The sequence below is a fragment of the Carettochelys insculpta genome, chromosome 22 (genome assembly GCF_033958435.1).
Source record: "Carettochelys insculpta isolate YL-2023 chromosome 22, ASM3395843v1, whole genome shotgun sequence".
Taxonomy (NCBI): Eukaryota; Metazoa; Chordata; order Testudines; family Carettochelyidae; genus Carettochelys; species Carettochelys insculpta.
The window spans coordinates 12,988,414-13,008,821 of NC_134158.1; the positions used below are offsets into that span (position 1 = coordinate 12,988,414).

The window sequence follows — 20,408 nt, forward strand, 5'->3', positions numbered from 1 at the left end:
GAGAGAGAAATCTGCCGGACCCCAGTATGAATCTTGGCTTCAGCGAGGGGCTGGGATATATTCATAGCTATGTGTGTATCTCATCCTGGGGCTGTGCCCTGGACACGTGTACCGGACGTGTGTGTTTGTGTACGCAGCTGTGACATCTGTACCATCGCTAGCTATAGGCCCGTAGGCCTGTAGGAGGCTGCGCAGATCATAGCAAATCCTTGGGGAGACACACATGTTTATTCCCCCTCACTTCTATTGTGTGTTAACGCCCTCCCCCCCACCACAAGTAATAGGCAGTGCAAACAATGTGCTCCGGAAAGCGGAATAGGTTGCTAAGTAACAGCAGTGTTTCTTTACCTATTACTTGTAGGAACCGGAGGAGAGGATGGAGAGGGGTGGATGTTATCGCTGTTGCATGAATAAATAGCCCACCCCCTGCTCTAACTGCTACAGCCCACTCCTCTACCAGAGATGGGACAGGCGCCAGGAGTCCTGCCGCCGGGCTCTAGCCACTAGACCCCACTCCCCTTCCAGGGCCAGGGAGAGAACCCAGGAGTCCTGCCTCCGGGCTCTAACCACTAGACCCCACCCCCCTTCTAGAGCCAGGGGGAGAACCCAGGAGTCCTGCCTCCGGGCTCTAACCACTAGACCCCACCCCCCTTCTAGAGCCAGGGGGAGAACCCAGGAGTCCTGCCGCCGGGTCTAACCACTAGGCTGTAGCTCCCCAGCAAGGGCTCCTAGCTCCCAGCCCCCACCCCCCACTAGACTCCCGCTCAGCTGTGCTTGTGGAGCCGTTTGTCATTGTAGGGTCTGTACCGCGCCAGCTGGGGAGGGAAGGTCGGTCTCAGCCCCCCGCGGAGCCGGGCGTCGGCGGCCCGGCACTGCCCTCTAGCGCCCCACTGCCTGCTGTGCCGCTGGAGGAGGGCCGGGAGAGAACCCAGGCGTCCGGGCTCCCCGCTCGCGGAGGGCTCGGCGCTGCGCGGGTCGCATGAGCGCTGCTAGCAGCCAGGCTGGGAGCCCGGACGCCTGGGTTCCGCCTGGCTGGGGCAGGGGGCGGGTCGCAGCCCGGACGCCTGGGTTCCCTCCGGGCCCGGGCGGGGCGAGTCCGTCCCCCCGGCACCCGGAAGCGGGACTGTCCCGCCCCTCACAGGGTTAACCCCCTCCCCGCCCCCTGGCTGCCCCACGGAGCTCGGCTTTCCGATCAGCTGATGGCGGCGCGGTGACTCCGTCGCCCGTGGGCGCTGCTGGGGAGCCCGGGCCGAACCGGACCAGACCGGACCGGAGCCCATCCCAGCCCCCCGCCGGGGGCCAGGCCCCCAAGTGAAGGGCGGGCCCAGCCGGGCCGGGAGGCAGCGATGGACTCTGCCCCAGGAAGCCCGTGAGTGGGGGAGGCGGCTGGGCGGGCAGCGGGGACGGGAGGGTGCCGGGGGGCCTCCCCCGCAGGCAGCGCTGGGCTCTGGGGGTGCCGGGGGGTGGGGCGCGGCGTTGCGGGGCGGGGTCTCCCCTGCAGGCTGCGCTGGGCTCTGGGGGTGCTGGGGGGCGGGGAGGGGCGGGGGTCTCCCCTGCAGGCTGCGCTGGGCTCTGGGGGTGAGGCAGGGTAGAGGGGCTTTTCCCTGCAGGCGGGGACCGGCTGTGAGGCCGGGGGGGTGCTCTCCCCTGGCGGCCGGGCTGGGCTGTGGGGGCTCTCTCTCTCTGTCTGTCTCTGGGGGCAGGCAGGGGTGATGGGGTGTGCTGTGGGGTGGGGAGGTGCTGTCTCGTTTCTGGTGTCTGGCAGTGACTCAGTTTCCCAGCAGACTGTGAATTCCCCCCTCTCCCCCCATAGAACCCCAAACGCTGGACCAGCTCCACAGGTGCTTTAATGAGAGGAAACAAATAGTTACTTCTGTTCCCAGCTCGGGCTCCTGGGTTCTCTCCCCAGCTAGGGGAGTGCAGGGGAGCGGTGGCAGGGGTCCAGGAGCCGGGGTGCTGAGAGAGCCCATCCCAGGCTGTGGCTGTGCTGGTGGGGCAGAGCTGGCAGAAGTCTGTACCTCTGGGGCCTGAGCTCAGGGTTGGTGTCGGGTGCTGCGGTTTGGGGCCTGGCAGCAGCGAGGGAAGTAACAGAGCCCGGCAGGTGGGAGTGGTGGGCTCTGCCACCTGACCCCCACAGACGCCTTGTGACTGGATCCTGCCCAGCCAGGCCGCCGGCTTGCAGGGGATCCCAGTCCCACCAGGCAACCTGCCTCCTCACCCATCCACGTGACTCCCCTTCTGCTGGCTTGGCCTGGCCTTTGTCCCTGACTCCCCCCATGTGCTGGCTGTGCCCCCCTCTGCCTTGTTTCTCAGGGCCTGCCCTGTGGCGTCCGAGGGCCCCTCTGCTGTGCACCGGCCTGTCCCAGCCAGCTCCGTTTTCGCCGTGCGTCCGTGGTGCTGCGAGGGCCTCTGTGGGCTGCCCCCACTGGCTCTGTGGCCTGGTTTGGTCCCTACCCCACCCGGCTCCGTGGCGCAGGATGACTCTTTCTCTCCCCATGTGGCTCCGTGGCTCTCTCCCCACTCCTTGTTCTTCTGTTCCTGTGTGCCCCCGTGGCCCTCTGCCTGCTCTGTGCCCCCGTGGCCTGGCGTGGCCCTCTGCCTGCTCTGTGCCCCCGTGGCCTGGCGTGGCCCTCTGCCTGCTCTGTGCCCCCGTGGCCTGGCGTGGCCCTCTGTAGACACGGCTCTGTGGGATTTGGATTGTCTCAGGTGGCCCCGCCTGTCTCTTTCCGTGGCCCCGTGTCTCTCCGTGCCGTGGTGTCCTGAGGGGCCCTGCCCAGGCCCCTTGCTGTGTGTCTTTGCGTGGCTGGCTGTGCTGCTCTTCGCGTCCGGCCCTGGCGCGGGGGCTCTGCTCCCCCGTGGCTGGGCTGGGCTGGGCTCTCTGTGTGGTCAGTGCTGTCCTGCTCCTTCTTGACTTGGTGTTTTTTCTTCTCTTCCCCCCCTTTTGTCTGTTGCTTGCTGTCCCCATCTGGCTCCCCTCCGCTTCCCTGCCTGTCCCTGTGCCCCGTGCCTTGTACTGTCGATCGATATCCATCCGTCTGTCCTCATCCACCCCCACATTTCTCCGTCTATCCCCATCTGGCTCCCCTCTGTCTCACTGCCTGTCTCTGCGCACCCTGCCCCTGCCTGGTGTGCTCAATTGATATCTATCTATCCATCTGTCTATCTCTCTATCCTGTCCCTGTGCCCCTTTCACCCCCATTCACACCCCATTCACACCCCATCTCCCTCTGGCCACCCCCCACTGTCTTCTCTCCCTGTCGCTGTCTCTCTGCTGCCCTTTATAGGTCCTCCGCGTCTCCCACTCTGCACCAGTATTGCTGTCCTGCTCAGTCGCTCCTCCACTCGCAGCTAGCTCCCCCCGCCCGGCAGGCAGAGTGCAGGTAAGCCAGCCAGCCCCCCCACCCCCACTCACCCCCCCGCCCCGGCACTGCCACTCTGCCCACCCCAGCAGCTCCACAGCCAGGAGCCCGGCATCTGCCAGGACGCCTGGGCTGGCTCCCCAGTTCAGGGAAGGGAGTGGGGGCTGGTTGTTATGGTAGGGAGGCTGGGAGTCAGGACACCTGGGTTCACTCCCTGGCACAGGAAGGGGATAGGGTATAATGGTTAGAACGGGGGGGACTGGCAGCCAGGACACCTGGGTTCTCTCCCTGGCACAGGAAGGGGATAGGGTATAATGGTTAGAACGGGGGGGACTGGCAGCCAGGACACCTGGGTTCTCTCCCTGGCACAGGAAGGGGATAGGGTATAATGGTTAGAACGGGGGAGACTGGCAGCCAGGACACCTGGGTTCTCTCCCTGGCACAGGAAGGGGAGTAGTGTGTAGTGGTTACAGCGGGAGGCTGGGAGCCAGGACTCCTGGGTTCTCTCCGTGGCTCCCAGAGAGGAGTGGAGGCCAGCTCCTCCCAGCCGCTCTCCCGCTGTGGAGCTCCCTGCCCCTCCCCCGGGAAGGGGGTGTGTTCTGTGGTGAGCGCTGGGGGTCTAACCTGTCTGTCTGTCCCTGTCTGTCTGTCTCCCCCCACCCTCAGGGATGAGCTGGAGGGCGAGGACTCACACCAGTTCTGCTGCCCCGCCTCGGAGTGCAGCAGCCCGTCCTCCAGATAACCTGGAGGGGCGCCACTCAGCCCCCCCACGCTCGTCTGCCCCTCCCCCATGGCTTCACCCTCCCCTGCCCCTGGGGCAAGGAGAGCCAGGGCTGTTCCAGAGATGCAACCCCCCCCCACAGCCTAGCCAACTGCTCCTGCTTGTTTGACCCTTCTCCCCCACATCACCTTTGACCTTTCACCTCCAGCTGCTCCAGCTTTAGCTCCAAGCCTTTGATCTGACCTTTGACCCTCCAGTAGCCCTGGGACCTCTGTTTGCCCTTTAATTTCCCGTTCCTGACCGCTCCTCTTTGCACCTAGCCTTGCATCCAGGCCTGGCGAGCGCGGCAACCGACCAATCAGCTGTGCCCTTTGGCTGGTCCGACAGCTGAATCGACTGGCCCAACAGCATCAACTGGTCAAAAATTGTTCTTCGATTGGTCAGTCAATTGATTGGACACTCTAAGTCCATTGGTCGGTCAGTTGACTGGCCCAACAGCATCAACTGGTCAAAAAACAATAATTGGTCAGCTGACGATTGGTCAGTCAGTTCAGAGTTTCTCAGTCTTTGTTTTTTTTTTTTTTAATGAAATACCCACTTTTCAAAAAAAGTAAAATAAGAAAGCCACGTACGCCAGGGCCTACAGCTGTCAGACACACATTGCAGTTTTCTGCTATTGCAACGCGTTTGTTGAAACAACCTAATTGTAACTGGTTGGTTGGATGAAATCCCTGATAGGCAATAAACTTGCCATTGTACTAATGACTGTGCAAAAAGGATAAATTAAAAAAAATTAGATGAACCTAAAATAAGTCAAATTTTTGATTCCTAGTAAAGGTTGAGAACCACTGGGTCAGTTGATTGGTCAAACCACGTCAATTGGTCATCCAGCAAAGTCAACTGCTTGGTCAGACGAGGTCAACTGAGGGGTCAAGCGACATCCATTGGTCACTCAGGGGACCGACAGGTCAAATAATGGGAACGAGTTGAGCGGCTGTCCGATATTTCAGGCAGAGCGCAGTGGCGGCTGAGGAGCTGTAGCCTCGCTCCTGCATTTGGCAATGTTTCCTTTCATGGCCTGCTGGCTCGGACCGAGTTCAGATGACGTCTCCTGCGCTAACCCTAAGGAAGGCCGTGACATAGTAGCGTTTTCCTAACTCTGCTGAGGAAATGTCTCAAGAGATTGGACCACGTTCAATGGGATTTGCCTGGCCAGCTGGCTAATTGGGCTTTTGCTCGATTTCTCACCCCAACGTGGGGTTGACCTTTAACCCTGTGCTGCTTCGGCATGGCCAGTGCCTGCAGCCAGGGGCTGGCTTTGAACTTCTGATGCTGGGGTTGAGCGTTAAGCCCCCGGGGGCTTGGGAGGCTCTTCAGAACCCTTTGCTTTTGGCTCGACCTTGCCCCCCTCTCGAGTTTGATCTCTAACATGTTGCTGCTCTGGCTGGCATGTGAGCACCAAGAGTTGGGTTTGCCTTTCAACCCCTTGTAGAACTGGCTCAGTTGCATTCCCTTTAGCGCCTCGTCTAGTGTGGCCATCAGTCCGGGGGGGGGGGGTTGACCTTTAACCTTCTGTTAATCTGACGTGGCTTTTAACCATGTGGTGGCGTTGACCTCTGACCCATCGCCGATCGGGATCACCTGGCAGCTGTGTCATGACCTACAACCTTGGGGGTGAGGCTGATCTTTTCACCTGAGCAGCTTTGCTTGACCTTTGACCCCTATCGCTGGGGTTCGACCTCAGCCCTCCTGCCTGTTTGGATGGTGCTTTATCCCCATCAGTTCTGGTAGCTGCACCCTTTGGCCCTCTGCGGCTCTGGGAGGTCCCGTAACATGGGGCGTTTTTCCCGCCATCAGCCCTGGTGAGGTTTGACCTTTGACCTCAGGCGGCCCCCTGAGATGACCAGCTGCCCCATGACCGTTGTCTGACCTGCCCTCTTGACCCCTTTTCACATCATGCCTGCTGACCTTTGACCTCTTGTCACTTGCGTTTGACCTCTGACCCCATAGGTCTTGTTTCTGCCTGTGAGCCCCGGCAATTTGAGACTGACTTTTGACCTCTCTGACCTTTAACCCTGGATGATTGACTTTCAGACTTGCACCCAGAGATATTCGGGCTGGGAGCCAACTTTGGCCTCCCTGGCTACTTGCTTTGACCTTAAAATGCCGGCAAGACCCAGCTGGGGAATAGGCCTTTGAGCTCCCTCTACATTAATAACTCAGACTCCAGGTGCGTCGCTGCGGCAGTCAGGAGTGACCCTGGAGAGACTCTGGATTGACTCCATGGTCTGAGATCAGAATCTGGCCCTGCCCTATTGCAGTTAGGGTGGGACTCCACATGGACCCCAGCTGGCTGAGATCAGAATCTGGCACTGTCACTGGCAGTCAGGAGTGATTCCCAGTTGACTCCAGTGGGGCTGAGATGAAAATCCGGCTCTGTCCCCTTTGTAGGCGGGGGCAACTCTGGATTGGCGGCGGGGCTGAGACCCAACTCAGCGGCTGCTTTCGAACCCCTTGCGTCTCTGGAACAGACCTCGATGCCTCCACCCCGCCCCGCCCCCGGCTCCCCTTCCCCATCACAGTTTACACATTTTTCTATGCAGAAGCATAAGCCTTAATTCCCAGCCCCCCACTCCCCACGCCCCCTGCAGGAGGACAGCGATGGAGCTGCAGAAACCAGCCTGCCCCACACCCTGAAACATCAGGACGAGCCCCCTCTGCTTCTACGGGGCTGCCCACCCCCATCCTTCGTTACAGCGGGCCCTGAAACATGAACCTTTGAAACCGACGACGCTTACGCCTGCCTCCCTGGACCTCACTTCTGGAGTCCCCACCCGCCCCATCCGGACCCACCTGTGTCTTACCTGCCCCAGTAAATTGGGATTGCAGCGTGGGGGGATGGAGGAGCATCATGGAGTGGCCCCCCTCTTCAGGGACTTTGGGCCTGTTCCCAGCTTGGGCGCGCTGTGTGTGTGTGTGCAGGGGGGAAGCGGGAGTGTGCAGGTCCCTCCTGAGCATTTCTGGTGGTTGTCCACCAACCAGCACAGAGACCCCAGTGGGAGGAGGTGTCCCCCCGGCATGGGGTGAAGGGGTATGCAAAATGTGTGGCTTGTGCTGACCTGCCTGGCGGTGAGGTGCAAAACATTCGTGACTTGGCGTGCAAAGTGGGGGCTGATGCTGTTCCCTCCCCATGGCAGTCGCGCACAAGCCTGCGGGCCATTTGCACAGATCCTGTGCGTGATCACTGGTCGCCGCTGGGGGGGAAGCCGGTGATTTGCACGTAGCTGATGACCAAAACGGGAGGGGGGATTGTCACAGATCTCCCAAATGACAGGTGTGCAAGAGGAGTGTGTCTGAGTCTAATCGCTGCTCAGCTGTGCAAAACGGGCCTGACGTGTGTGCAGATTTTCCTGTGGTGGGTGAGCAAAAGAAGTGTGCGTTGCACCAATCCACCATGGAGTGGGCAAAACAAGTGTGACGTGCTGAATTCTCGGGCAGTTGTTGTCCAAAAGTGGTGTCATTTGCACTAATTTATTGACTCACCGGTTTGCAAAGCCGGGTGGGGGAAAGTGGTGCATATTTCCCCTGTCGCAGGTGGCCAGGGCGAGGTGTGATTTGCACGGATCTGCCATGGTGCACAGTTGCTCCAATTTCCCATGTGGGTGGATGGGTGTGTGAGTTGCTCTCCTTTGGTGTATCCCTGATGAGCGAAGGATTGTGCTTTACCCGGACGGATACAGGGGCAGCCGTGCAAAAGCAGCACTGTTGGCCCAAATGGGGCGTACAGCTGCTGATTTGCACTGATTCCCCCAGCAGTGGGTGTGCATAATGAGTGTGCCCTGCCCCGATGCACCACCATGGCTGGCGGGCTGGGTGGGGCAGAGGAGAATGCACAAGCATCTGGCCACACGGGTGTATTCTGCTGCGCTCCCCTCTCCCCCCGCCCCAGAGCCCATCCCTATGTAAATAGAACCCAGCTGTGCTACGAATTGCACGGAAGAAGCAGCTGTGTCCGGCAGAGAACAATATGGAATAAAAAGGATCATGTGACCAGTCCTGGCCTCTGTACCCCTCTATGTCACATGCCCCCCCCCAATCCCTCATGCACCAGCTCCAACAGCAGCTGCTCCACTTTGGTTTGGGGGCTACAGTGGGGGAGCTCTCCCCTGGCAGGCAAGCCAGGCCAGGTGCTTGGGAGAGTGGGGGCTGGTTGGGGGGGCCTCCCTTGGCAGGCACAGCCAGGTGCTGGGGGGGTGCTATGCTACAGGGAGGAGGGCAGGGGTCTGGGCAGGGGCTCACAGGGGTCTCCCCTGGCACCCAGGGCTAAGCGCTGTGGTGCTGCTTAGGTTGACACCCGAATCTCACGTGTGCTGCCTGGGGAATTCTAGGAGGAAACCCCAGATTGGGTGTGAACCCCCGTGTCTGGGTCAAAGCCCGGCTCTACTGTTGTTCAAGGCTGTGCACAAGGAGACACCTGCTCATGAGCTCATTCACCCTCTCTAAATCCAGATGCCCCCGCCGCAGAGGAGGCTGCATCTCAGCCCTGGAGGAGCCATCCCTGTGGGGCATTATATGCAGCTCTTCCCCCAGACACCACACCCCAGAGGGTGCTGCATCTCAGCCCTGGGCAAGCAGTCCCTGCATGGTGTGGTGTGTGGCAGTTCCCCAGCTGTCCCTCCCCAGGCAGTGGCTGAGCAGTGGATGCATCCTCCCGCAGCTGGCTTGGCCAGGCCGTGGGTGGGCGCAGACAGCCTTGGCATCCGGCAGGAGGTGTAATACTTGGCATGACCACCAGGTGGCAGCACCAGCCTAGCTCCGCCGGTTTGCGAGTGTCCACAATGGAACAACTGGAGCCAGGACACCTGGGTTTCCTCCGGGGGGGTGGGAGCTGTGTGTTGGAGCCAGGACACCTGGGTTCTCTCCCCAGCTTGGAGGGAGGGGTTGCTGCTGAGATGCAGCAACTGGCTCCTTACCTGCTCCTAGCATTTGCGCACACACACACACACACACACGGGCCTCCCCCTCGCACACTTCCCTTTGTAGGGCCTGCTCACGCCAGTGCACAAGCACAGGGGACAGGTTCTGCACTCAACACCCCCCACACTCTTCCTGAGCACAGAGATGTCCCCAGCTCCTGCGCTGTCCCCCACTTACGGTCCTGGTCACCCCGCCTTGTCTCTCAGGGCGACCCATTTCCCACCGACTGGATAGATAAAGCACCCTGGTGTTGCCTGGCAACCCCACTCCCTGTTGCTTGACAACAAGCATCATGGAAAGGGGGCAGGGGGAGCGACAGGCCCCTTCACCTGTCCTGCTGTGGGAGCGTGGGGGTTAGGAGCTGAGCATCTTCCCTGTGCAGGACTGTGCACAAGGAGACATCTGCTCGTGAGCATTCATCTTCCCAGTGCACCCGTGCGTTGAGCCAGGGTATGATCCCCTACGCAGGTGTGCAAATCCCCCTTGCACGCTTCTACAGACAGCTTTCACCAGGTTTGCGCACACAGGCATTCAGGGGCACGTCCGCCCCAGCATGTCCAGCAATGCTATTTGCACCCTGGCTTTGCACTCATGTCACACCTGCTTACAAGCCTGCCAACCCGGGGTGCTTGCATACACACTCCTGTGTTCACCCTTTTTGCACACCCAGTCACGAGCGTGCAGAGACAAGGGTATTATCTCACACATGCAGACATGAGCTAGCACCTTTTACACGACTGCTTCAGCATGAACAGCCAGTGGTGGTGGTATCCCCTGCACTTGCACATTTGACATCGTGCCTTTGCACCAGTGTTCACAGTTGGTGCACACTCAAGTACCACACTCAGGCAGGAGACGGTGTGGGCTCTGGAAGACAAGGCTAAGGCGAACCCAAAGGATTGTGGGAGACTGGGGGGGCGCAGAGGATTGTGGGAGATGCATGGGTGCAAAGGATTCTGGTACAAACTGGTGTACAAAGGATTGTGGGCGAGATGGGAGCGGAGAGGAGCCTGTGAGCCCACTCCCACCCACCAGTTCCACCCGCGATGCACAGCCCCCAGCCTGGCACCTGCCTCACCCCATACCCCTTAGGGTTAGGCTAGGCCCCGGGGGGTGGCATGCAGGGGGGCGCTGGGCCGGGTGTGGGGGGGTGCCGTGCTGCAGGGAGCCGGGCTGGGCATGCTTGGGCGGGGCCGGGTGTGGTTCCCCAGGGGGAGAAGCCAGGAAGGGGAAGTGGCTAGATCAGCTGAGAAGCCACAACTGTCTGGGTTGGGGAATCCCAGGCGGAAGTCAGGGTCCTGCACAGCCCAGGGCGTGGACGCAGCCGGCAGTGCAGGGTGAGCTCTTGGGGTGCAGGGGGGGTACTGAGGAAACAGGTGCTGGGGACAGTGTTACTGGACGCGGTTGTTGTGTCAGTAACAGGCAGCCAGGACAAAACTGTCACTCTGCAGTAATGATGGGGTGGGGTTTCAGGCAGACGGGACGGTGACTCTTACTGATGAGTTACAGCCGGCTAACACAAGGGCTATTGTAATGTGTCGGGTGAGTGGGGGAGGAGAGCAGATTTACAACCTGCTAGGATGGCAACTGTTATGTGCCGGGGGTTACGACCTGCTGGGATGGTGTCTGTTGCTATGTGCTCCATGCTACAACCTGCTGGGATTGCGACTGTTGCTATGTGTGCGAGGTCACAGCCTGCTGGGATGGTGACCATTGTTATGTGCCCATGGTTACAGCCCACGGGAATGGTGACAGTTGCTGTGTGTCTGGGGGTTGCACCCTACTGTGGTGGCAACTGTTGCTATGTGTGCAGAGTTACAGCCTGCTGGGATGGTAACCATTGGCATGGGCCCGGCGTTAGAGGTGGGTGGCATGGTGACCACCATTGGTCATGGGTTACAGATGCCCACGATAGGGACAGTTGCTATTTGGTTGAAGGCTACAGGCAGCCCAGGTTGTGACACACACCCTGGTTTTTCCAGGAGACTGTCTCTAGTTGTTACCGGGATTAATTTGGGCCCTGCCGTGGCCTGTTTAGATGCATCATAGGGGTCCTTTCTGGCCTGAGAGCTCGTGAGATCACACGCACCCACTCTCTGATCCCTGAATGGTCCCAGGCATGGTCAAGCTGCCCCCACCTCTTGTGCCAGGCACTGTACGTGCCCAGACCAGCCCCCTAACTGCCTTTTGCTGCAGATTTCAAGGGGGGATCTGTCGGTAGCGGGATGAGCCCGGACCAACCGGGGAACCGCCGCTGCGAAGGCTGGGCCCAAGGACAGCACAAACCTACCTGAGGGCTACAGGCTTCCCAGAACAGGGAAGGGCTGGGAGCCAGGGAGCAGAGTGGGGTCTAGTTGTTATTGCGGGGGGGGGCTGGGAGCCAGGGCTTCTGGGTTCGCTCCTCTCCCAGCTCTGCTTGTGCCCCTCGCTCCTGGCCCACGACCCCCTCCCCTGAGCTTCTCCTCCCCGCCCCCTGGGCAATGGTGTTGGCACCCCAAAGATTGGTGGGTGGAGGGGACCCTCAGTCAGAGCCAGGGGGGTGCAACGCGGAGGAGGGGCGGGGAAGCTGATGTGGGAGGGGGAGAGCCCTGAGCAGCCCCCCCCCCCGCAGCTGCTATTTCGGAAGCGTTGCCATGGTGACAGCCGTGCACATGTCACCAGGACTCCGGCGGGCTGTGCTATTTAGGGGTGGGGGGGGGCGCGCAGGGAGCTGTGGACGAGAGCCACTGTGAAGTGGAGGAGATGGGGGGGTCCTGGGTTCCTCCCTGCCCACTAGCCCCCACTCCCCTCTCAGAGACCCATCCCCTGTTATGTCAGAGTCTAGGACGTGGCTTCTGGCTTGTGTGGGGGTGTGGGGGGCAAGGCTGGTCCTTGGTCCCCCTCACCCTTCAGGGCAATGGGGTAGTCCTCCCACCCGTCCCCATTTGCTCCCCCACCCCTCTTGCATCACCATGGTGATGGTACCAGGCCCTCCCTCCTCTGGGATCCATAGCAATGCAGCATCCCCCCCCCCCCGGCCATCCCATCCCCATAGCAACCGTATCCCTGGCCTGCTGGCCTCATCAATAATTTCCTAGCTGTGTAGATGGTGGTGGTGGTGTAGGGACAGGGGGAGGAGGCCAGAGATGGAGGGGCTGACACCAGCTTGGCCCTGGGTGTGTTGAATTGTGTGAGACTCTGTGTGTGTGTGTGTGTGTACAGGCGTTGGTGTGTGTACATGTGTGTGCCCGCATGATTGGTGTGTAAATGTCTGTGTGTAGATGTATGTGTACAGGTCTGTGTGTACACAAGTCTGACTGTGTCCGTGTGTGTGCGCGTGCCTGTACAATCTGTGCGTAAATGTCAGTGAGTGCAGGTCTGTTTGTACATGTGCGTGATTCATGCATGAATTTGTGCCTGTGTGTACGTGCGTTGGCATGTGTCCACGTTTGTGTGTCTGTGTCCCTATGAGCCATGTGTGAATGTGTGTCTGTGGTTGGTTGTTTCTGTACACATCTGTGTGTGTTTGTATGTGTGTGTACATGTGTGGAGTGGCGTGAATGAGAGGTGAATATCTGTGTGCATATGTGGGAGTGTGTATGTGTGTTACTGTGTGTGCATAGGTGTTTGTGTCCCTGTGAACGTCTGGCTGGGTGTACATGTGTCTGGCTGTGTCACAGCATGTGTGCGTTTGTGTGTGTGACTGTTTTGTGTGACTGTGAGTGAGTGTGTGTACATGAGTGGGGGGAATGTGCGTAGATATGTGGGTGTCACAGAACGTCTGTGTGGGTGTAGGGGTGTATGGCTGTGTTACTGTGTGTGACCAGGGATGTGCGTGTGTGTGTGTTTCTAGCGTCGCTGTGTGTGTTTACGTGTTTGGATATCTGTGCCAGTGTGTGTTCACATTGGCGTGCTGAGTGTCAGGGTACTCATCTGTCCATGCTGACACGTGCAATGACATGCTGGGCGTGCGCACCACCATGGGGTAGTGGGTTGTGTGCGTGTGCGTGAGGTGTCCTGAAGCTCAAGGACCAGCTCATCTGGTCTGACTGACACCCCCTGCACTGGTGCCAGGACACCAGGTCAGTGGCCGGGGGCCTGGACTCACCAGCCTGGTGAAACTAGCTCCCCCCAGGGGACACAAGTGAGTGACCCACACGTGTAGTGAAAAGAGGTTGGGGGGGAACCCCCAAGTCCCAGCCCCTCTTTGGGAGGGGGGGATTCCTGAGCCTGTCGAGGGGCTATTTATGTGTCTCCCCGGGTGCTTGTGGAGACACTTGTGAGCCTGAGACTGTGTGGTCGTGCCTGTGCATGGGTGCATAGGTGGTCTGGTGAAGGCATATGTGTACACACACACGTGTCCTTGTGCGTGTGCGCCTATGTGTGTATCCTGTGGACGTGTGTGCTTCCATGTGTGGCTGTGTGTGTGCGCATTTGCACATGTGTGTATCCACGTGCTTGTGTACATCGTTGTGTGCTCACGCATGTCAGTGTGTGTGTCTGAATGTACACTACATGGTCTTGTGAGTGGGCACGTGTGCACACAAGGGGTTGTGTGCGTGGACGCGTGGCGGGGGTAGCTGTGGTTGTGTCTCTCCCAGGACCCCCCTTACTCCGCTGACTGTGGGAGAGAAGACCCCGGAGCCTCCTGCAGGAAACACGGGGAGGGAACCCAGGCGCCCGGGCCCCCAGCCCCGCCCCGCCCTCTCTGCCCCCCGGTGGGGGGGATTCCCCGGCTGGGGGCGGCCCCAGCCCCGGCTCCTCCTCCCGGCTCCCGCTCGGCGCCGGGGATGGAGGCGCCGCGGCGCGGGCCGGGCTGCCCTGGGCCCCGGAGGCGCCGCTGAGCTCCGGCCCGGCCCGGCCGCGCCCCGCCATGTGGTGCCTGCGGTGCGCGTCCGAGCGGCGCCGCGGGCAGCTCCAGCGCAAACTGCTGCACTGGTGAGTGGGGGGCAGAAAGGCCGGGCCGGGCCCCCGGCATCGCCCCCCCGCCATCACCCCTGGGCCCCCGGCATCGCCCCCGCCCCAGCCCCCCGCCATCGCCCCCCCGCCATCACCCCTGGGCCCCCGGCATCGCCCCCGCCCCAGCCCCCCGCCATCGCCCCCCCGCCATCACCCCTGGGCCCCCGGCATCACCCCCCTGCCCCAGCCCCCCCGGCATCACCCCCATTCCCCGGGCCCCCACCATCGCCCCCCCGCCCCAGCCCCCCGCCATCACCCCCGGGCCCCCAGCACCAACCCCCCGCCATCACCCCTGGGCCCCCGGCATCGCCCCCGCCCCAGCCCCCCGCCATCGCCCCCCCGCCATCACCCCTGGGCCCCCGGCATCGCCCCCCCGCCCCAGCCCCCTGCCATCGCCCCCCCGCCATCACCCCTGGGCCCCCGGCATCACCCCCGCCCCAGCCCCCCGCCATCGCCCCCGAGCCCCCAGCATCACCCCTGCTCCAGCCCCCCGCCATCGCCCCCCCGCCATCGCCCCAGCCCCCCGCCATCACCCCCGAGCCCCCAGCATTGCCCCCCCGCCCCAGCCCCCCCGGCATCACCCCCATTCCCCGGGCCCCCACCATCGCCCCCCCGCCCCAGCCCCCCGCCATCACCCCCGGGCCCCCAGCACCAACCCCACGCCCCTGGCACCAACCCCCCGCCATAACCCCTGGGCCCCCGCCATCGCCCCCCCGCCCCAGCCCCCCGGCATCGCCCCCATTCCCCAGGCCCCCAGCACCACCACCCCGCCCCAGCCCCCCTGCCATCACCCCCGGGCCCCCGGCATCACCCCCATTCTCCGGGCCCCCGGCATCACCCCCGGGCCCCCGCTATCGTCCCCCCGCCCCAGCCTCCCGCCATCGTCCCCCTGCCCCAGCCCCCCGGCATCGCCCCCGTTCCCCGGGCCCCCGGCATCACCCCTCTGCCCCAGCCCCCCGCCATCACCCCCCCACCCCAGCCCCCCGCCATCGCCCCTCCTGCATCACTCCCGGGCCCCTGCCCCCGCCATCACCCCCCACCCCCGCCATCGCCCCCGGGCCCCCACCCCCGCCATCACCCCCATTCCCCATGCCCCCGGCCATCACCCCCCCCGCCCCAGCCCCCCGGCATCACCCCTGGGCCCCCAGCCCCCCGCCCTCACCCCCAGGATCACCCCCCGCCCCCAGCATCATCCCCGTTCCCTGGGCCCCTGGCCCCGCTATCACCCCCCAGCCCCAGTCCCCCAGCATCACCCCCATTCCCCGGGCCCCCGCCCTCGGCATCACCCCCCCGCCCCAGCCCCCTGACACCGCCCCCTGCATCATTCCCATTCCCCAGGCCCCCTGGCCCCCCCACCCTCGGGATCACTCCCCACCCCCCGGGATCACCCGTATTCCCTGTGCCCTGGGGATCACCCCCATTCCCGGGCCCCCTGCCCCTGGGCTCACTCCCCCCGTCCCCTACCCCCTAGAAGCCCCCCATCGCTGGGATCACCCCCGGCCCCCCATCCCCTGGCCCTTTTGCCCCCCCCCCCCCAGAATACCCCACTCTCCATCGCCCCGGGCCCAATCCCCCCAACTCCACAGCCCCCAGAAACCCTGGCCCCAGCCCCCTGAACCACTGAGCCCCCAGCCTCCCAGCCCCCAACCCTCCAGGCTTGGGCCACCTGAGCCCCTTGAAAACCCCACCCCCATTCCCTCAGGTCCAGCCCCTGGAGCCCCGCAAAACCCGTGTCCCCACCCCCTGGGCCTCCCAACCCCTTGGAACCCTGGCTCTAGCCCCCTGACACCCCCATCCCCATCCCCCTGGTCCTGGCCTCCGGAGCGTCCCTGGAAATTCCTCCCCAACCATCCAGGCGCGGGCCGCCTGAGCCCCTTGGAAACCCCACCCCCCCATCCCCTCAGGCCTGGCCCCCGGAGCGTCCCAAAAACTCCCAACCCCTGGAACCCTGGCTTTGGCCCCCTGACCCCCATTTCCTCAGGCCCCAGTCCCCTGAGCCCACAGCCTCCCAACCCCTCCGGGCCCCACCTCTCTGAACCACGGCCTCAACCCCCCCAGTCCTGGTCCCTCAGTCACCTAAAAACTCCTGGCTCCCTAAGTCCCTGGCTACCTTGGTCTTGAACAGAGCTGTCTCTGGGCCCCCCACCAGCCTCCCCACAGCCCAGTCTGCCCCAGACACCCCTGCACTCCCTGATCTACCCCCAGACCCCCATCTGCCTTCTGACCCCTTGCTGCTCCCAAGTCCCCCACTGTCTGGCCCAACCCCCTCAGTATACCCCTACTGCCATCCCAGGCCTGTCTGTCATCGGGTCCCTCTGCCCTTTGCTGGAGGGGGTGAACCCTGCTCTGTCTCGCATGGCATGGGTTCCAGCTCTCCAGACCCTTCCGGCGCCCCCCATGTACTGTGTAGGAACAGCCCTCCTAGAAGCATGGCCAGGCCCGAGGCTCAGCACATGCCCCTACCCCAGTGCCGTCCGTGGGTGGCTTGCCTGGCGCTGTGATGGAGCCATCTCGGGTCTGGAGGAGTTGAGGAACACCTGCATGTAACACCACAGGGGGGTTGCATTAGCCGTGGGGTGTGTTCTCAGAGGAGGGTTCTTGGATGCTCCATCTTCTAGGCCATGACGGGACTTGGATGTTGTAGGATGAGCAAAGGCCCAGACGAGCTGTCTGGGCTCTATGCTGATGTGCTAGAGCAAACAGGAGGCTGGCTTGCCATCGTTCTAGATTGGGACCATTCTAGAGGCGGTGACACCATAAGCTGACTGGGTTCTAGATCAGGGCAAGCCTAAAGTCGGCTGCAGTCTGGGCGGCAGACTGGCACCACCTGTTGATGTTCTAGCATATGGAGCTGCTGCCAGCAGCCAATGTTCTAGAGTGGGCTTTTAATCCTCGGGGTTCTGGAGATTGTCCATTGACTCCCTCGAGTTACTGGCATGTGGTTCTGAAACTGGGAGGTGGGGGGAACGACGATGTTCTAGAGCTGACCCAGGCATGGACGCTCTGGGTTCTGGATGTCTCTGTGCTCGTCTTGTTCTAGAGTGGCAAGGACACTGTGGGAGGGGTTGGTGTTCTTGAGCAGGTGCCAGGCGCTCACCCCTGCCCTGTCTGCTCTGTCCACAGCGTGGAGGGGGAAGCGCCAGGCAGCGAGGCTGGGGCGACAGCAGACAGCCCGGGCAGCCAGGCGCCCTACCGCTGCGGGGCCGAGCTGCCCAAGGCCGGGGAGCCCTATGACCTGGGCCCCTTGACCTCGAGCACCTCTGCCTGCCACCCCCCCGGCCCGGGGCTGCCCTGGGCCCAGCGGGCGCGGCTCCAGCCAGCCAGCGTAGCGCTGCGCAAGCAGGAGGAGGAGGACAACAAGCGGTCGAAGGCCCTGTCGGACAGCTATGAGCTCTCCACCGACCTCCAGGACAAGAAGGTACGGTGCCCCGACTCCCCTGGGACCCCCATGCAGCCTGCGCCCCTGGCACCACTCCGCCCCCCTGCTCTCACCCCTGGGACCCCCCCACCTGTGCCCCCAACATCACTCTGAACTCCCCCCGCTCGTGCCCCCAGGACCCCCCCATGCGCTCCTCGAACCCCCGCCTGTGCCCCCAACATCACTCTGAACTCCCCCCGCTCGTGCCCCCAGGACCCCCCCATGCGCTCCTCGAACCCCCACCTGTGCCCCCAACATCACTCTGAACTCCCCCTGCTCGTGCCCCCGGGACCACCCCCCCGCCCCCGTTGTCACTCTGACCCCCTGGCCTCCTTGGATCCCCGGCCTGCACCCCTCAGACCCTCCCTGGCCTGAAGCCCAAGGACCCCTTGGACTCCCCTAGGACCCTCTCCCAGTCTGTGGCTCCAGAATTCCACCCTGGGTCCCCCTCTCCTGGCCTGTGGCCCCCCGGAGCCACCTCCCAGCCTGCATCCCCCTGGACACCCACTTGGCCAGGGCCTGCCCGGGGAGCCCCAGGACACCCCCCTTGGCCATCTCCCTGCTGCGGGCGCCCTGGCCTGCTCCGCCCAGCGTCTGTGGTGCCCTGGCAGGTGGAGATGCTGGAGCGGAAGTACGGTGGGTACTTCCTGAGCCGGCGGGCGGCCCGCACCATCCAGACGGCCTTCCGGCAGTACCGCATGAACAAGAACTTCCAGCGCCTGCGCAGCTCGGCCTCCGAGAGTCGCATGTCCCGGCGCATCGTCCTCTCCAACATGCGCCTGCAGTACTCCTTCGAGGAGTACGAGAAGGGGCCGGCCGCCGCCCCCTACTTCGAGGGCAAGCCCGCCTCCCTGGACGAGGGCACCATGGCCAGCGCCCGCCCCCACCTGCTGGAGCGCGGGGGGCTGCCCTACGGTGGCTCCTGCCGTGCCGGCCTGGACAGCGGCTCCCTGCACGCCTCCTCCGGTGACTTCTGCGGCCAGATCACCGAGCTGGAGGACTCCTTCGCCAAGCAGGTGGGGCGCGGCCCAGACCCCCCTGCTTCGCCCCAAGCCTGGGCCCCTCCCCCCCATCTCAGCCCCTCCCCCGTCTTCATTCCCACATCTCAGTCCTGCCTCTGGGACTGGGGGATCCCCCTTCCCATGGTTCCCCCCATCAGGGGAGGGGCCTGTTCAGGGCGTGCCCTTTGTGCAGGGCCAATGGGGCGTCTGCACTGGGAAAGCAGCGTATCAGGAAGAGTGGGACTCATAGGAAGATGTGCATGGGGGTGGGGCTTATCCAGAAGGAGGGGCTTATGAGGAGGGAGGGGCTGTGAGGGGGGCCAGGGTGGGAGGGGCTGTGAGGCGGGCAGGGGGTCAGGGCAGGAGGGGCTGTGAAGCGGGTGGGGGGCTAGGGTGGGAGGGGCTGTGAGGTGGGGTCTGGGGGGCTGTGAGGTGGAAGGAGCTGTGAGGCAGAGAGCGGGGGGCCCAGGGTGGGAGGGGCTGTGAGGCGCGGGGCCGAGGCGGGAGGGGCTGTGAGGTGGGCGGGGGCCGGGGGGCCAGGGCAGGAGGGGCTGTGAGGCAGGGAGTTGGGGGGCTGTGAGGCGGGCGGGGGGCCAGGGCGGGAGGGGCTGTGAGGCGGGGAGCTGGGGGCTGCTCCTCTGACCCGCTGCCCCCGCAGGTGAAGTCCCTGGCGGAGTCGATCGACGAGGCCCTGAACTGCCACCCGCTGCCAGCGCCGGAGGGGGGTGGCCCTGGCCCCGGCCCCAGCCCCGGCCCCGGCCCCCTGGAGCAGAGCGAGTCCAAGGAGCAGGAGGGCGACAGCGCGGCCACCTCCTTCAGCGATGTCACCCTCTACATGGACGAGGGGGTGCCGGCCTCCCCCCTCTCCCTGGAGCGGCCCCCCAGCTCGGAGCCCCCCGAGCCCGCCCCCCCCCCGGCCCAGCCCCGGCCCGAGTTCTGGGGCGCCCCGCAGCGGGAGGACAGCCGGGAGAACGGGGCTGGCCGGCGGGGCCCCCCCTGCCTGGAGTGCCGGGACTTCCGCCTGCGGGGGGCCCACCTGCCCCTCCTCACCATCGAGCCCCCCAGCGACAGCTCAGTGGACCTGAGCGACCGCTCCGAGCGCGGCTCCGTCCACCGGGGCCTGGCCTACGAGGCGGACGGCTGCGGGGCCCCCAAGCACCCGCCAGCCCCCCCGCCCCCCGCCCCCTCCCCCCACCCGCTTCGGCACTACCGCCCCGAGCCGGCCCCGCCCCCGCCCCCCCCCGCCCGGACGCCTGGGGCCCGAGCACTCGGACGGCGACAACGACAGCCTGCAGAGCAGCAGCAACTCCAACGAGACCATCAACTGCAGCTCTGGCTCCTCCTCCCGCGACAGCCTGCGGGGCCCCCCACCCCCGCCCCCCCCGGCGCCCCCGCCCGCCGGCCCCGGCCCGGGGCTGTGCAAGCAGACCTACCAGCGGGAGACGCGCCACAGCTGGGACTCGCCCGCCTTCAACAACGACCTGCTGCAGCGGCGCCAGTACCGCATCGGCCTCAACCTCTTCAACAAGTGGGTGTGCCCGCCGCGGGCTGGGGGCGGGGCCTACTGGGGGCGGGGCTCACGGGGGGAGGGGCTTAACAGGCAGGGGTGCGAAATGCAGGGCCCATGTTCCCAGCCAGCCGAGTGCTGAGGCGGCCGCCCAGTGGGTGGGCAGAGCCTGGGTGACTATGGGCGGTGCGCGTCCACGCAGGCCGTGGTGCTCAGCGCAGAATTTATTCCACCCCTGGAGGGCAGTGGAAGGGAGGCCTGCGAGGGGCCCTGTTTCCCAGAATTCTGGGTGGAGGGAAGTTTGGCTCCTCCCATCCCTGCCACAGCTCCTGGCTCACCCAGCCCTGCCCCCAGCGCGGCTGCTGCTTCTCCCTCCCGGTCTGCAGCCCCTGCCAGCCCAGCCCTCAGATCCCCATCCGCAGCTCTGCCGGGACACTAGGCGGCGGGGCGGGACGCTGTGCTCTCCCACGGGGTCATTGATTTAATT

The 20,408-nt window shown here is 63.9% G+C and overlaps 1 protein-coding gene across 1 annotated transcript in view; it reads left to right on the forward strand.

The window, feature by feature from the left end:
• Window positions 1-937: 937 nt before the first annotated feature.
• The window catches only part of IQSEC2 (IQ motif and Sec7 domain ArfGEF 2), a 30,401-nt gene continuing 10,930 nt past the window's right edge, over window positions 938-20,408 (forward strand). The window contains 5 exon segments of the mRNA XM_075017398.1: window positions 938-1,369; window positions 17,119-17,413; window positions 18,025-18,429; window positions 19,073-19,674; window positions 19,676-19,942. Of these exon segments, the coding sequence (XP_074873499.1) occupies window positions 1,347-1,369; window positions 17,119-17,413; window positions 18,025-18,429; window positions 19,073-19,674; window positions 19,676-19,942 (1,592 nt within the window). The 5' untranslated portion in view covers window positions 938-1,346.